At 46.1% G+C, this 15,016-nt stretch overlaps 1 protein-coding gene across 1 annotated transcript in view; it reads right to left on the bottom strand.

Moving 5' to 3' along the window:
- The window catches only part of LOC117359348 (coxsackievirus and adenovirus receptor homolog), a 94,282-nt gene that overhangs the window by 42,599 nt on the left and 36,667 nt on the right, over window positions 1-15,016 (bottom strand). Inside the window, exon 2 of the mRNA XM_033941956.1 lies at window positions 11,064-11,224. Within this exon, the coding sequence (XP_033797847.1) occupies window positions 11,064-11,224 (161 nt within the window). The remainder of the gene's footprint in view (window positions 1-11,063; window positions 11,225-15,016) is intronic.

Raw genomic sequence — 15,016 nt, 5'->3', positions numbered from 1 at the left:
GAGGGTGGGGGTTTGTGGTATTCACTCCATAAGATGCACCCTTATTTCCACCCACTTTTTTGGGGGGGAAAAAAGTGTCTTATGCAGCGAAAAGTTCAGTACTTTTAAAACCAATGAGGAGGAAATATTTTTTCACTCAGAATAGTTAAGCTCTGGAACGCATTGCCAGAGACTGTGGTAAGAGCGGATAGCGTAGCTGGTTTTAAGAAAGGTTTGGACAATTTCCTGGACGAAAAGTCCATAAAGCACAATTACTTACCGTAACAGATGTTATCCGGGGACAGCAGGCAGATATTCTCTACATGTGGGTGACGTCATCAACGGAGCCCCCTAGCAAACGTTCTCGCAAGCAGACTTGCTTGAAGATCTTCAAGCTTGCGAGTGTACCGCGCATGCGCATGTGCCTTCCTGCCCAACTCAGGGCGTGCGTCTCCTCAGTATGGCCTCAGTTCAGAAAGCTAGCAAAGAAGCCAACCCGGGGAGGTGGGCGAGTAGCGAGAATATCTGCCTGCTGTCCCTGGATAATACCTGTTACGGTAAGTAACTGTGCTTTATCCCAGGACAAGCAGGCAGCATATTCTCTACATGTGGGAGACCTCCGAGCTAACCAGAAAGGGACGGTGGGAGAGTTGGCAATTTAGGAGAACAGATGTTGCAAAACTGACTGGCCAAAATGGCCGTCACGTCTGGAGAAAGCATCAAGACAGTAGTGAGAGGTGAAAGTATGAACCGAGGACCAAGTGGCAGCCTTGCAGATTTCCTCAATCGGAGTCGAGTGGAGAAAAGCAATAGACGCTGCCATCGCTCTGACCTTATGCCCCGTGACCCGATCCGACAGGGAGAGACCAGCCTGAGCGTAACAGAAAGAGATACAAGCGGCCAACCAGATAGAAATGGTCCGCTTAGAAACAGGACGTCCCAAACGATTGGGATCGAAAGAGACGAAAAGCTGGGGAGCAGTCTGATGAAGTGCAGTGCGCTGCAAGTAAAAGGCCAGCGCACGCTTACAGTCAAGAGTATGGAGAGCCGCTTCTCCAAGGTGAGAATGGGGCTTCGGGAAAAACACCGGAAGAACCATGGACTGATTGATGTGAAAGTCCGAAACAATCTTAGGCAAGAATTTAGGATGAGTATGAAGAACCACCTTATCATGAAGGAAAACAGTGAAAGGAGGGTCTGCCACCAAGGCCTGCAGCTCACTGACCCTACGAGCAGAAGTGAGCGCAATAAGAAACACAACCTTCCACGTGAGATACTTCAAATGAGCCCTAGCGAGCGGCTCAAAAGGCGGTTTAATCAAGTGAGTAAGGACCACATTAAGATCCCAAACCACGGGAGGAGGCTTAAGGGGAGGATGAACGTGGAAAAAACCCTTCATGAACCGGGAAACCACAGGATGAATAGAGCGCGGTTTCCAGTCGATCGGCAGATGAAAGGCAGCAATGGCGCTGAGGTGGACTTGAATTGAAGTGGATTTGAGACCAGCGCCAGGTAAGTGCAACAGATAATCAAGCACAGAGGACAAGGAGGCAGATTGAGGCTCCAGACGCTGCATAGCACACCAAGAAGAAAAATCGGGTCCACTTTGGCGAGTGGACCCCTTTCAAGACGCCTCCAGAACATCCAGGACCGAATGAGATAACTGGAAAGAGGCCATCAAGTCTCGAGGAACCAAGCTGTTGTGTAGAGACTGCAGGTTGGGATGGAGTAGAGATCCCCGACTCTGCGTAAGCAGTGAAGGAAAAACAGGCAGAAGAAAAGGCTCCCAGGAACTGAGTTTCAGCAGAAGGGAGAACCACGGTTGCCAGGGACACCGAAGAGCAATCAGAATCATGAAGGCGTGAGTGGACTTGAGCATGACGAGAGTCTTTAGAATCAGAGGGAATGGAGGAAACGCATATAGAAATAAGTTCGTCCAATCCAGAAGGAAAGCATTCGCTTCGAACCGGTGGGAGGTGTAAACCCTGGAGCAGAAGCGAGGCAACTTGTGATTGTGGGGGAATGTGAACAGATCGATCTCTGCAGTCCCCCACCGAGCAAACACCTGATACAGAGTCGAGGAACGGATTGACTATTCGTGAGGCTGCAGAAGGCGGCTCAAGTTGTCAGCCAGGCAATTCCGCTGGCCCTGAATGTAGACTGCACAGAGAAAAATGTTGTGGCGGATCGCCCAATCCCAGAGCCACCATCGCTTCCTGGCACAGGGACAGAGACTCCGTGCCCCTCTGTTTGTTGATATAATACATGGCAACCTGGTTGTCTGTGCGAATCAGCACCACCCGGTCGTGGAGCAGATGACGGATAGCCTTCAGAGCATGGAAAACCGCTCTGAGCTCCAGCAAATTGATGTGACAGAGACAGTCCACAGTGGACCAAAGCCCCTGGGTGCGAAGACAGTCCAGATGAGCCCCCCAAGCACAGGCCAACGAGTCTGTCGTGAGAACTTTCTGCGGGAGAGGAGCGTGAAACAGAAAACCTCTGGAAAGATTGGAAGAGAGCATCCACCAGCGGAGAGACTGCTTCAACAAAGGAGTCACGACAATGTGTCGAGACACAGGATCCCAATCCTGGTTCCACTGTTACGCCAGGGTCCACTGAGTTATGCGGAGGTGAAGTCTGGCAAAAGGAGTCACGTGAACCGTGGAAGCCATGTGGCCCAACAGGACCATCATGAGACGGGCCAGGACAGAGGTCATAAGAGACACCTTCCGACAAAGATGGATAAGTGTCTCCCGATGAGGCCGTGGCAAGAAGGAGCAAACACAAAGAGTGTCCAGCACCACCCCGATGAACTCGAGGGGCTGGAACAGACACAGCTGGGACTTGGGAAAGTTCACCTCGAAGCGGAGACACTTTAAAGGAGTGAAAAGGTCTGATTCGTCACCACCAAGACTGCCTAACGAGACGACGCTTTTATCAGCCAATCGTCGAGGTAAGGAAAAACCTGCAACCCCCGCAGACGCAGGGCAGCGGCCACCACGACTAGGCATTTCGTGAAAACCCTCGGAGAGGCCGCAAGGCCGAAGGGAAGAACACGATATTGGAGGTGGAGATTCCCCACCTGGAATCTCAGATACCGGCGAAACGCCAGGTGAATCGGGATGTGCGTGTAGGCCTCCTTGAGGTCCAACGAGCACAGCCAGTCTCCCTCGTCCAGAAGGGGATATAGCATGGGGAGAGTGAGCATTACATTACATTACATTAGAGATTTCTATTCCGCCATTACCTTGCGGTTCAAAGCGGCTTACAAATGATTTATAAACGGGGATTACAATGGAAGAACAATTGTCATTACTAGAGTAGTAAAGAGTAGATCATTTGACATTTCGAGAGTTGTTAAGAGTAAGGCGGCTTACAAAAGATTTATAAATGGGCGTTACAATGGAAGAACAATTGTCATTACTAGGGTATTAAAGAGTTTTAGGGTATTAAGAATTTGTCGTTTCTAGAGTTGTTAAGAGTAAGTGAAGTTAGGGCTAGTTCAGGAATTTCTTGAAAAGTATAGTTTTTATTTCTTTTCTGAATATCTTGTAGTCTGGGGTGGTCAACAGAAGGTTGGAGATCTGGTTATCTAGTTTTGCGGCTCGAGTGGCTAGGAGGCTGTCGTGTAGTTTTGATCGTTTTACTTCTTTGATCGGAGGAGGTATGAATGGGGAATGCGTTTTTCTGTGTCTGGTTGTGGATGCTTGGATGAGGCGGTTGTTCAAGTAGGATGGGCTGTCTCCATTTAGGGTTTTAAATAACATGCAGTAGAATTTAAATTGTATTCTTTCTTGGATTGGTAGCCAATGTGAGTTGATGTAAGCTTCTGTGATACGGTCATGTTTCCTCAATGAGTAGATGAATCTCAAAGCTGTATTTTGGATTGTTTGTAGTTCTTTGGTCATAGTAGCAGGGCTTGGGAGGAAGAGGATGTTGCAGTAGTCCAACAGCCCTAGGATTAGGGATTGTACTATAAGCTGGAATTGTGTTCTTTCAAAGAATTTCCGGACTAGTCTCAGATTCTCATGATTGCGAAGGATTTCTGTATTGTTTTATTTATTTGTGGTTGCATATTACAGCATCTGTCTATTGTCATTCCTAGTAGTTTTATGGTGGTTTGGATGGGAAAGTTGATTGAGTTGAGTTCTAAATTGGTTATGGTTGGGACTTTGTCATTTTCGAGGAGGATGGATTTAGTTTTGTCTGGGTTGAGTTTCAGTTTGTGATCTTTCATCCAGGTCGTAACTGTTTCTAGTGTTCGATGTAGTATATTTGTCATGGTGGACTTTGGCTGATCATATGGTATGAGAATGGTAATGTCATCCGCATAACTATAGGTGGTTATGCCTAGATTGTCCAGATATGTTCCGAGAGAGGCAGTGTATAAGTTAAAGAGGGTAGGGGATAGTGTGGATCCCTGTGGTATGCCGCAGGGGTTTGACCAAGGTTCTGATTTTTCTTGGTTTGATTTTACACTGTAGGTTCTGGATTTTAGGAAGCCTTCAAACCAAGAGTATACTTTATCTGAGATACCTATTGCATCCAAGATTTGCAGAAGGATATTATGGTCAACTAGGTCGAATGCTGCAGTCAGGTCCAGTTGTATGAGAAGCATTTTTTTCCCTGTGCTAAGGTGTTGTCTGACTGTGTCCATAAGGGAGCTTAGTAGTGTCTCTGTGCTGAAGTTGGTTCTGAAGACAGATTGCATGGGGTGAAGTAGGTTATGGTCATCTAGATAGTTGGTGAGGAGTTTGGCTACTAGGCCTTCTGTAAGTTTGACGTATAACAGTATTGAGGCAATAGGTCTGAAGTTGGATGGTTGGTCTGGTGGTCCTTTTGGGTCTTTTTGGATTGGGGTGATGATGATTTTGCTGAGGTCAGTAGGGAAAATGCCGTCTGTGAGCATGGTTTGTATCCATTGCAGAAGTAGAGTACGGAATTTTACACTGGAGGTAGTAAGGAGATGTGATGGACAGTGGTTGAGGTCACAGGAGGCATGGCTGTATTTTTTGTAGAGTTTATTGAGTTCGGACCATTGTATGTTGGGGAATTGAGTCCATGTTCTGTCTGCTGCAGTTTAATCTTTTTCTGTGGGGTGAATTGTGATTTCGTTTAGGTGGGATGTGGTAAAATTGAGGGTGACTCTGGTGTTAGTAATTTTGTTCTTGAAGTGATCTGCTAAGAGGGTAGCTGAGGGGGGTGGGGTATTGTTAGTGGTTGTGTAGGGTTTGTTGTCTGTTAGATCTTTTAATATTTGGAATAGTTTTTTGGTGTCTTGGGTTTCTGTGCCTATAAGATTTGTACAATGAGTTTTCCTCTTGTCCTTTAGTAGAAGTTTATATTGTTTGTTAATTTTTTTCCAGGCGGTTTTTGTTTGATCTAGGTTTGTTTTTCTCCATTTTCTTTCTAATCGTCTACAATGTCTTAAGTTGGAGCAGTTCGTTGTCAAACCATTGGTCTGATCTCCTGCTGGTTCTGGTTTTGGTTTGTAGTGGGGCTAGTTCATCAAGGATGTTGGTGGTCAGATTATTCCAGTGAGAGATGAAGTCTTTTGGGTCGCAGTCCTGGACTGTTTCATCTACTTTTGTCCAGAAAACGGTTGGCTCGATATGTTTGCGTGAGGTGTATGTTATTTTTTTGGATTTAGGTGTGGTTTTGGTCTTGGTCCAGTTGATGTTGAAACTGTATGTGTAGTGGTCTGACCAGAGGGATGGGGACCAGGTTCCATTGGGTGTTTGAATTGATGGGGTGGATGGTTGGTGGGTCATGAATGCTGCAATGTCCAGTTGATGTCCTTTTTCATGAGTGGTTTGTGAGTTTAGGATTCGGAAGGATAAGGCATTGAGAAAAGATAAACAGTTTTTTGCTGGTGTGGTTGTTAGGTCTTCTAGGTGAAGGTTTAGGTCTCCTAGGATAAGGTTATATTCTGCTGTTAAAGAGTTACCTGGTGTTATATAACAGAGCATGCAGTTTAGTGACAGGTTGAGAAAACTGAAGAGGAGTCATGTTGAGAGGTACCAAGCTGTCAGGTGTAGAGACCGTAGGTTGGGATGAAGCAGAGATCCCCGACTCTGTGTAAGCAGAGATGGAAAAACTGGTAGAAGATATGGCTCCCTGCTGCTGAATTGAAGTAGAAGGGAGTACCAAGGTTGAGAGAGGGACAGATTCTTCAGACTGGCCGGGGAAACAAGAACAAGAGGGCACTCAAGAAAATTGAAGGGAGACAGATTCAGAACGAATGCTAGAAGTTCTTCTTCACTCAGAGGATGGTGAATGCCTGGAATGCACTTCCAGAGGAGGTGGTAGAGCAGAGTATGATTTTGGGTTCAAGAAGGGGTTGGACAAGTTCCTGAAGGAAAAGGGGATTGAAGGATATAGTTAGAGGGGGTACTATACAGGACAAAATGTCTTCAATAATGGATCACTTACAGGTCACTGACCTGGGGGGTCGCCACGAGAGCGGACTGCTGGGCATGATGGACCTGTGGTCTGACTCGGCAGAGGCGATGCTTATGTTCTTATGGTGGCATGATCGTTCTTCAACTTGACCAGAGTCTTTAGAATGAGAGGGAATGGAGGGAATGTATACAGGAAGATATTCGTCCATTCCAGAAGAAAAGCATCTGCCTCGAGGCAATGAGGAAAGTATATCCTGGAGCAGAACTGAGGCAGTTTGTAGTTGTGGGGAGCTGCAAAGAGGTCTATCTGAGGCGTTTCCCACTGTGAAAAAATGTGATGAAGAGGCAAGGAATGGAGTGTCCATTCGTGAGGTTGCAGAAGACGACTCAAGTTGTCCGCCAAGCAATTTTTCGCCCCTTGGATGTAGACAGCTTTGAGGAAGGTGTTGTGGTGGATTGCCCAGTCCCAAACCTTCAGAGCTTCTTGACAAAAGGAGGAAGATCCTGTCCCTCCCTGTTTGTTGACATAATACATGGCGACTTGGTTGTCTGTCCGAATGAGGACTACTTGGTCGTGAAGAAGATGTTGAAAAGCTTTGAGAGCCTTGAAAATCGCTCTGAGTTCCAACAGATTGATGTGACATTGACAATCCACACTGGTCCAGTGGCCTTGTGTACGGAGACCATCAAGATGAGCGCCCCAGTCAAAAAGGCTGTGTAGCCTTAGGTGCAGCAGAAAGTTGAGATTTCTGCTGCTTCTGATTCTGCTGTTTCTTGGGAGGAAGGAGAGTGTAAGGAGCCATCCTCGGAGCAAAACGCCTCTGGTAAATAGGAGGAGGATGTGCAGGCTTGGCAGGAGCTGGCTTTGGCTTAGGTCTGACAATAGAAGCAAAGGATTTTTCATGCTCAGACAATTTCTTGGTGGCTGCCTCAATAGATTCATCGAAGAGGTCATTGCCTGCACAAGGAATATTAAGCGATCCTGAAGATTAGGATCCATGTCAATGGTATGAAGCCAGGCAAGGTGACGCATTGCTACAGAACAAACAGCTGCCCGGGCAGACAACTCAAAGGCATCATAAGAAGACTTAAAAGATCACGAAAGGCATAGAGAAAGTGGAGAGGGACAGATTCTTCAAACTTTCAAGAACTACAAGAACGAGAGAGCATTCGGAAAAATTGAAAGGTGACATATTCAGAACCAATGCTAGGAAGTTCTTCTTCACCCAACGGGTGGTGGAAACCTGGAACGCGCTTCCAGAGGGAGCGATAGGACAAGGTACGGTATTGGAGTTCAAGAATGGATTGGACAATTTTCTGAATGAAAAAGTGATAGAAGGGTATACATAGAGGGCTACTACACAGGTCCTGGACCTGATAGGCCGCCGCGTGAGCGGACTGCTGGGCATGATGGACCTCAGGTTTGACCAAGCAGAGGCACTGCTTATGTTCTTATGATTGAAGTAGATGTAATCTGAGTTGTGATAGAGAAGCGATGACTTCTTGAAATTCAAAGTGCTTTTGAGTATCTAAATAACTAAGAAATTTAGGCAAAAGAGCAATGAGGAACTCAAAATAAGTGACAAAATGGAGATTGTAATTGAGGACATCATGGCATTTTGATAGATGCGACGTCCAAATTTGTCCATAGTTTTCCCTTCCCTTCCAGGAGGAATGGTAGCATAAACCTTGGAAGGATGGGACCTTTTCAAGTAAGGATTGGTGAGACAGCTGCAAATTCTCAAATCCTTTGCAATGGAGAGTTTTATATCTGGAGTCCAACTTGCCTGGAACAGCTGGAATTACATAAGGAGTCTCCAGGCATCTGGTAAAAGTTTGAGACAAAAGCTTGTGAAGAGAAAGCTTAAGTGACTCTGCCGGAGGTTGAGGAAGATGCATGACTTCGAGATACTCCTTAGAGTATTTGGAACCAGCATCCAATTGAAGGTCCAAATCAACAGCCATCTGACGAAGAAAAGAGGAGAAAGATAGCTGATCCGGTAATGCCTTGCCTCGAGAAGGACTTGAGGTCGTCGAGGCAGCCTGGGTCGAAGATGAAGCTTCGGCTGGAAAAAAGGCATCAAAAGAATAGGGAGTCTTGGATGAGGCAATCGAAACCGCTGAGTCTTCGAGGTGTGGAAGTGGAGACCTCGATCGAGGAGTTGGCGGTCTAGTAGAAGTAGATTACCAGACCTCGCAGAGACTCTGCTCCCTGCATAGAGTGTGTAGACTCAGACTGAGGCATAGGAAGAGACTCAACCTCACAGGAGTCTGCAGAATGCCCAGGCTGAATTAGAGTAGCTAACTTCGGTCCCATTTGGTGAGGAACTGAACAAATTACTGCTCTAACATGGTCTGGAAAGAAGCTGGCAAGGACGGATCCGCATCTGAAACCGGTCCACCTGCCTTGGCTGGAGGTTCCACCGAAGCAGTGGAAATGTGCTTCGACTTAGAAGTCTTAGGCACCTTAAGCACCACCGGGGGAACTGTCTGCTGAGTTATCTGACCTGAGGACACAGGGGAAGATACAGCAGACGTCGTCGAAGAAGGTCTGATGAGGCTCCAGGTCGAAGCAGTGGAGGCAGGAGGGCCCTTGGTCGAAGGTCGGCTTCGGAGTCGAGGAAGTAGTCGAATCCATCTAGAAGAGCTTCTCCACTGAAAGTAGACGACGTTTAAGGGCTTGAGGTTGAAGAGTAGCACAACACTCGCACGACTTCGGGTGATGTTGTGGCCCAAGGCACTTGAGGCACCTGCTGTGTGGATCCGTGAGAGAAATCACACACTGACACTGACTACACTTCTTGAAGCCTGTCGGGACATAGAAGGAAAAACAGCCGCTGCAAGGTAGAAGCCCCGGGGCTGCGGCCAAGAGGCCTGCCCCGGCAGCCGAACGGAAGAAATAACATTTTTTTTTTAACTAGTAATAAAATAAAGTACAGCGATTCGTGAAGAAAAATAACACAAACCGGTGAGAGAAGGCACAAAGTAAGTTAAACGCAGAGAATCAAAGACGGACTTCTCGGCTCTGAGGAAAACTGAGAACTGAGGAGACGCGCCCTGTGCTGGGCGGGAAGGCACTCATGCATGCTTGGTGTGGCTGACTCGAAACTTCTAGTTTCTTCAAGCAAGTATGCTTGCGAGGCTTCCGCATCGAGGCTCCGTCGGTGACGTCACCCATATGTGAAAATAGGCTGCCTGCTTGTCCTGGGATAATGTTATTATTATTATTCTTTATTCTTATATACCGCCATACCCAGTGAGTTCTAGGCGGTTTACATCAATTAGCAAATGATCTGCATTGAATAGCAGATTTACAACAAAATTAGAGGTAGGTTTACAAAATTTGCTACTCTTTGGGTTTTTGGCAGGTACTGGTGACCTGAATTGGCCACCATGTGAACAGGCTACTGGGCTTGATGTACCTAGGAAGGCTATTCTTAGTTCTTAAGTAAGAATGTCAAAAACTAGAAGCAGTGCTGAAGTATGGCTGCTAGGGTAGGGCACTGATGAACTGTCCAGTTCACATCTTCCAACAAATGGAGATGTTCTTTGATCGATGATGTACTTACACACTGACAAAAAGGATGCTTTCAAAGAGGCAGTTTATCTGGCCATGTTCAAGGTCTTGGAAATTTTGCAGCGTGTTCCCCCAGTGCTTCATATAGTAGGTTCTTTAGGTCACTGTTTCTCAAGACGTGGTACATGGTCTGGGATACACGTGGGGATACACGGCCTGGCTTGCAGCGGCAGGGGGATCCCTGCCTGCCTGCCTGCCCCCCCCTCCCCGCTGAAGCCACAGGGGGATCCCCTCCCTGCCTGCCCACTACACCACCCTTCCCCTGAAGCAGAGCCTCGCTGGAGTCAACACACTCTTATCGCGCCCCCCCCCCAGCAACTCAAAGCAAGGACAGGCCAGGGTGCATGCACCAACTCACACTCTGTCCACGGCCAGCTCACAAGCCTTCCCCCTCCCCAACATCAATTCTGATGTCGGAGAGAAGGTTCTGGGCCAGCCAAATACTGCCTGGCTGGCCCGGAACCTTCTCGCTGATGTGAGAATTGACGTCAGGGGGAAGGCTTGTGGGCCGGCCGCCTGCAGTGTATAAGTCGCTAAATGAGCCGTGGATCACTCAAGACAGATGGACAGTGAGAGAGAGAGGGAGCCATATTGCCAATAGGGGTGGAGGAGAGAGGAAGAAAAGCTGAACTAATGGAGAGAGAACAGATAGCAGTTGAGGAGAACCTCTGTTTAGTGCATAATTCCCACCCACTCCAAGGCTGATGTTTTGATTTATAGGCTCTTCAGTCCAATAGGTATGGCTTTTTCTTCTCTTATCAGGTGCACGTACTTCTACAACCATAATTTTGCTGGGAAACACTATCACAAAAGTTGCTGCCCAGGTTACAGCTTCTGCCTCTGTGTAGACAGAAAATGTTACGAAAGGAGGCCAGCAGGTCAGGATAAACTCAGAAGGAGTTGTCAAGACATCTCTGACCTGCTGAAACAGAGGAAATATTGAGTGTAACACTGAACACCATGGTTTAGGTTCTCTGTCTCTACCTGTTGGTAGATGGGCAAAACCCACAAGTACTGAATTGATCCTATTTGGAACAAAACTTAGTATTAGCAAAACTAAATCTTGCCTATAGGAATAAACATTACAGAAAGCTGTCATAACTTACTGTTTGTTCAACACCACCAGATGGCGAAAAGGTCCAGTCAATACCAAGCTGACCTGTATCATCAGATGAAACGGTGAATTGGCAATCCAAATTAACTTGCTCCCCTTGAGATTTTTCAATCGTTTCATCAGCTGGTTGTAACTCTAATGCTCCTGCTGGACCTGTAAAATAAGAAACTTCTTGTGGGTTTCTTTTTTTTTTTTTTTTAAAGTAATTCAGTAATAAAAAAATCTATTCATATAACACATTATCTCAGTCTCCAAAGGCAACCACATTAAAAAACCATACACTTTCCTCATCAAAGAACCCTCTTCACCTTCCCAGAGTTCAATACATTACTCTCCAGGGCTGGCTCAATGATATCTGACATCCTAGTAAAAATTTTCAGCCATGCCCCCCCACCACAGATGGTCAGCATCTCTCCGTCCTAGCCCCACCTTGGTTCCTTTCGCTCATATTTTCCCCCTCCCCAATCCCCTAAGTTCACATTTTCCTCCTTCTGGGCCTGCACCCCTTCTCCCTACCCAGGTAGTAACTCAGCATAGTGGCAGAGAGCCTTTTAAGTAGAGGTCCATACTCAAATATGGCAGAGTCCTGCCCACTCTAGACTTCCTGTCAGAGTGGGATGGCGGCAGCACTTGAGCTAGGGCCTGTACTGAAAGATGTACTACCACTGCCTTCCTGCTACACTGGAGTTGCATCCCCATTCCCAAATTTTGCTGCCCTAAATAGACATCGAAGTCTGTCTAATGGCAGGGCTAGCCTCGTCTCTCATGCCTATCTGATATCTGTTCATACTTTCACAATTTATAGACAACTCTCAGTAAAAGCCTCCTATACTGGGTTCCACATCTTCAAGTTTTCCTTCCCTTTGATTTTAGAGGAGGAGCTCCATTTTCATTGCATATTAAATATTGGAAAAATTAGCAAGAGACATCACAACCAGCGTGGGAACACAAGTCTTTTTATTGTAATAAAGCCATTAAAATGTAAACGAAATCCCAACTAGGACTCGGTTTCGGCGATAGCTTCGCCTTCTTCAGGGGACAATATTTATCTTCTGGGCTCCTGATGGGCAGTGGGAAAGATTCTTTCAACTTAAATACCCTATGTCAAAGATATACAAACTCAGTCCTCGTTTTTGCAGCGCCCAGCTCAACAAGCTTTTCAGCTCTGCTCTAGATCTCACACATCCTTATTTTGGAAATCCTGAAAAGCTGACTGAAGTGCAACCCTCGAGGACTGAGGGAAGGGGAACTGAAGAGAAAGCACAGTTACTTACTGTAATGGGTGTTATCCAGGGACAGCAGGCAGATATTCTCACATGTGGGCGATGTCATCCATGGAGCTCCGCTATAGACAGTTTTAAAAGTGCATCGCCATTTTAAGAACTTAAATTTGCAAACTGCCCGCACCGCACATACGCAAGTGCCTTCCAGCCCGATGTAGGCTTGCGGTACTTCAGTTCCTTAAGTAAGCTTAGAAGCCCAGGGGAGGTGGGTGGGTTGTGAAAATATCTGCCTGCTGTCCCTGGATAACATCTGTTATGGTAAGTAACTGTGCTTTATCCCAGGATAAGCAGGCAGCATATTCTCACATGTGGCACTCCCTAGCTTACTAGAATGGGATGGAGGGAGTGTTGGTCATTAAGGAAATAAATTTTGTAATACTGCTTGGCCAAAGTGACCACCCCATCTAGAATAAGATTCCAGACAGTAGTGAGATGTAAATGTATGAACCGAGGACAAAGTAGCAGCTTTACAGATTTCATCAATAGGTGTGAACATAAAAAAATAACTGAAGCTGCCATAGCTCAGACTTTGTGGGCTGTGACACGATTCCCCAGTTGCAGCCCAGCCTGAGCATAAAACAGAAGGCGATACAAGCCGCCAACCAGGTAGAAATAGTCCCAACTTATTAGGATCGAATGAGATGAAGAGTTGAGGAGATGTTCTATGAGGTTGAATATGTTGTAAGTAGTAGGCCAAAGCTTGGTTTACAGTCTAAAGTATGAAGAGCCGTTTCTCCAGGGTGATAATGAGGCTTGGGAAAAAACACTGGAAACACAATGGATTGATCGAGATGGAATTTAGTGACTACCTTTGGAAGGAACTTTGGATGAGTGTGAAGCACCACTTTCTCATGATGAAACACTGAATGGTGGATCCATCACCAGTGCCTGAAGTTCACTTACTCTTCAAGCAGATGCAAGAGATAAGAAAAACCACTTTCCAGGTGAGATATTTAAGATGAGCCAAGGACATTGGTTCAAAAGGAGGCTTCATTAGTCTAGCAAGGACCACATTAAGAGCCCAAACTACTGGAGGTGGTTTGAGAGGAGGTTTGACGTTGAAAAGTCCTTTCATAAATCTGGATACAAGAGCATGAGCAGTGAGAGGTTTCCCATCAACTAGTCTATGTAAAGCACTGATAGCACTGAGATGAACTCTAATCAAAGTGGTCTTGAGGCCTGAATTAGATAAATGTAGAAGGTAATCCAATACTGAAGATACAGAGCTGGATTTAGCATCATGATGATGAAGGAAAACCACTTTCATTTCTACTGATAACATGGTTGCGTAGACGGTTTTCTTGATGCTTCTAAGATAAGTCTGACAGGCTGGGAAAGATGAAGGTCAGCCGATGTCAGCCCGAGAGGGGTCAGGTGCAACAACTGAAGATTAGGATGCAGAAGAAATCCATGACTCTGTGTGAGACAAGATGGACAAATCTGAAGAGGGATTGGTTCCTTGATACTGAGTTGAAGTAGAAGGGAAAACTAGGATTGTCTGGGCCACCGAGGAGCTATGAACATCATGGTGGCCTCCTCCTGTTTGAGCTCGACAAGCATCTTTGAGGATGAGAGGGATGTGCTTTAAATCAAAAATGTGAATCCAATCACAGTGAGAGACTAGTAAAACACAGGTAAAATAAGTCAAAGAGACCACTCTGAGAACCCCCCCCAGCCAACTCCCCAAGAAAAATGACAACGGACTTAGCTTTAAGTAGTCTTCGTAGATCATCCAGAAGAAGCAGGTCCAACCAAGCCTGGTTTCGGGAACACAACATCCCTTCCTCAGGAACCCATAGATAAAGGAGTGAGTGGCATAAGTCCAAGCCGACTGGAAGAGATGTTGTGTTCCCGAAACCAGGCTTGGTTGGACCTGGTATTCAGGGGTATATCGTTTTTTCTCCCTGCTTCTTCTGGATGATCTACGAAGACTACTTGAAGCTAAATCCATTGTCATTTTTCTTGGGGAATTGGCTTGGGTTCTCAGAGTGTTCTCTTTGACTTATTTCATCTGTGTTTTACTAGTCTCTCACTGTGGTTTGATTCAAATTTTTGATTTAAAGCACACATGAGGTACCCGATGATGGTGTGCAGGTGGGGGTATGGTTGCCTCTGCCTTGCTTTGTGAAGCGCTGGAGAATTTCTCCTTTCGCTGATCCTTCACACTGAGGTTACCCATGCGAGGCTGCCCGGCCTAGCGGATGCTGGACAGTGAGCAGGTAAGGGAGAAGGCATACTACTGGACAGGGGGAACAGGGAAGGGGTGCTGCTGGACATGGAAGAGGTAAAAGTAAGGGAGAAGGGAAGACAGACAGATAGAAAGAAAGAAAAGCCTAAGTCTAGCACCTGTTAATGTAACGGGCTAAAACACTAGTTTCTTTAATAAGACTTAACTATTTTTTCTTAGGCCCTTCAAGTACCTACAAATCCAAAATGTGGCCCTGTAAAGGGTTTGAGTTTGAGACCACTGCTCTAGAAGATAATTTAAATGCATCATAAGCAGATCTTGCCATGCTTCTCTAGTTAGGGCAAGGGTGCGAGAGATATGATAAAACTCCTGCAAAGGTTGTGGAGAAATGTATCTATCAAAAGGCAATTTCTTAACAAGGTGCTTTATATAGCAGGAAATTATAATTTAGATTTCTATTTGCTAGCATGGAAT

The sequence above is a fragment of the Geotrypetes seraphini genome, chromosome 4, assembly GCF_902459505.1.
Source record: "Geotrypetes seraphini chromosome 4, aGeoSer1.1, whole genome shotgun sequence".
Classification (NCBI taxonomy): Eukaryota; Metazoa; Chordata; class Amphibia; order Gymnophiona; family Dermophiidae; genus Geotrypetes; species Geotrypetes seraphini.
Note: the sequence above shows the minus strand (reverse complement) of the source record. Positions and strands in the feature narration are given on the sequence as shown.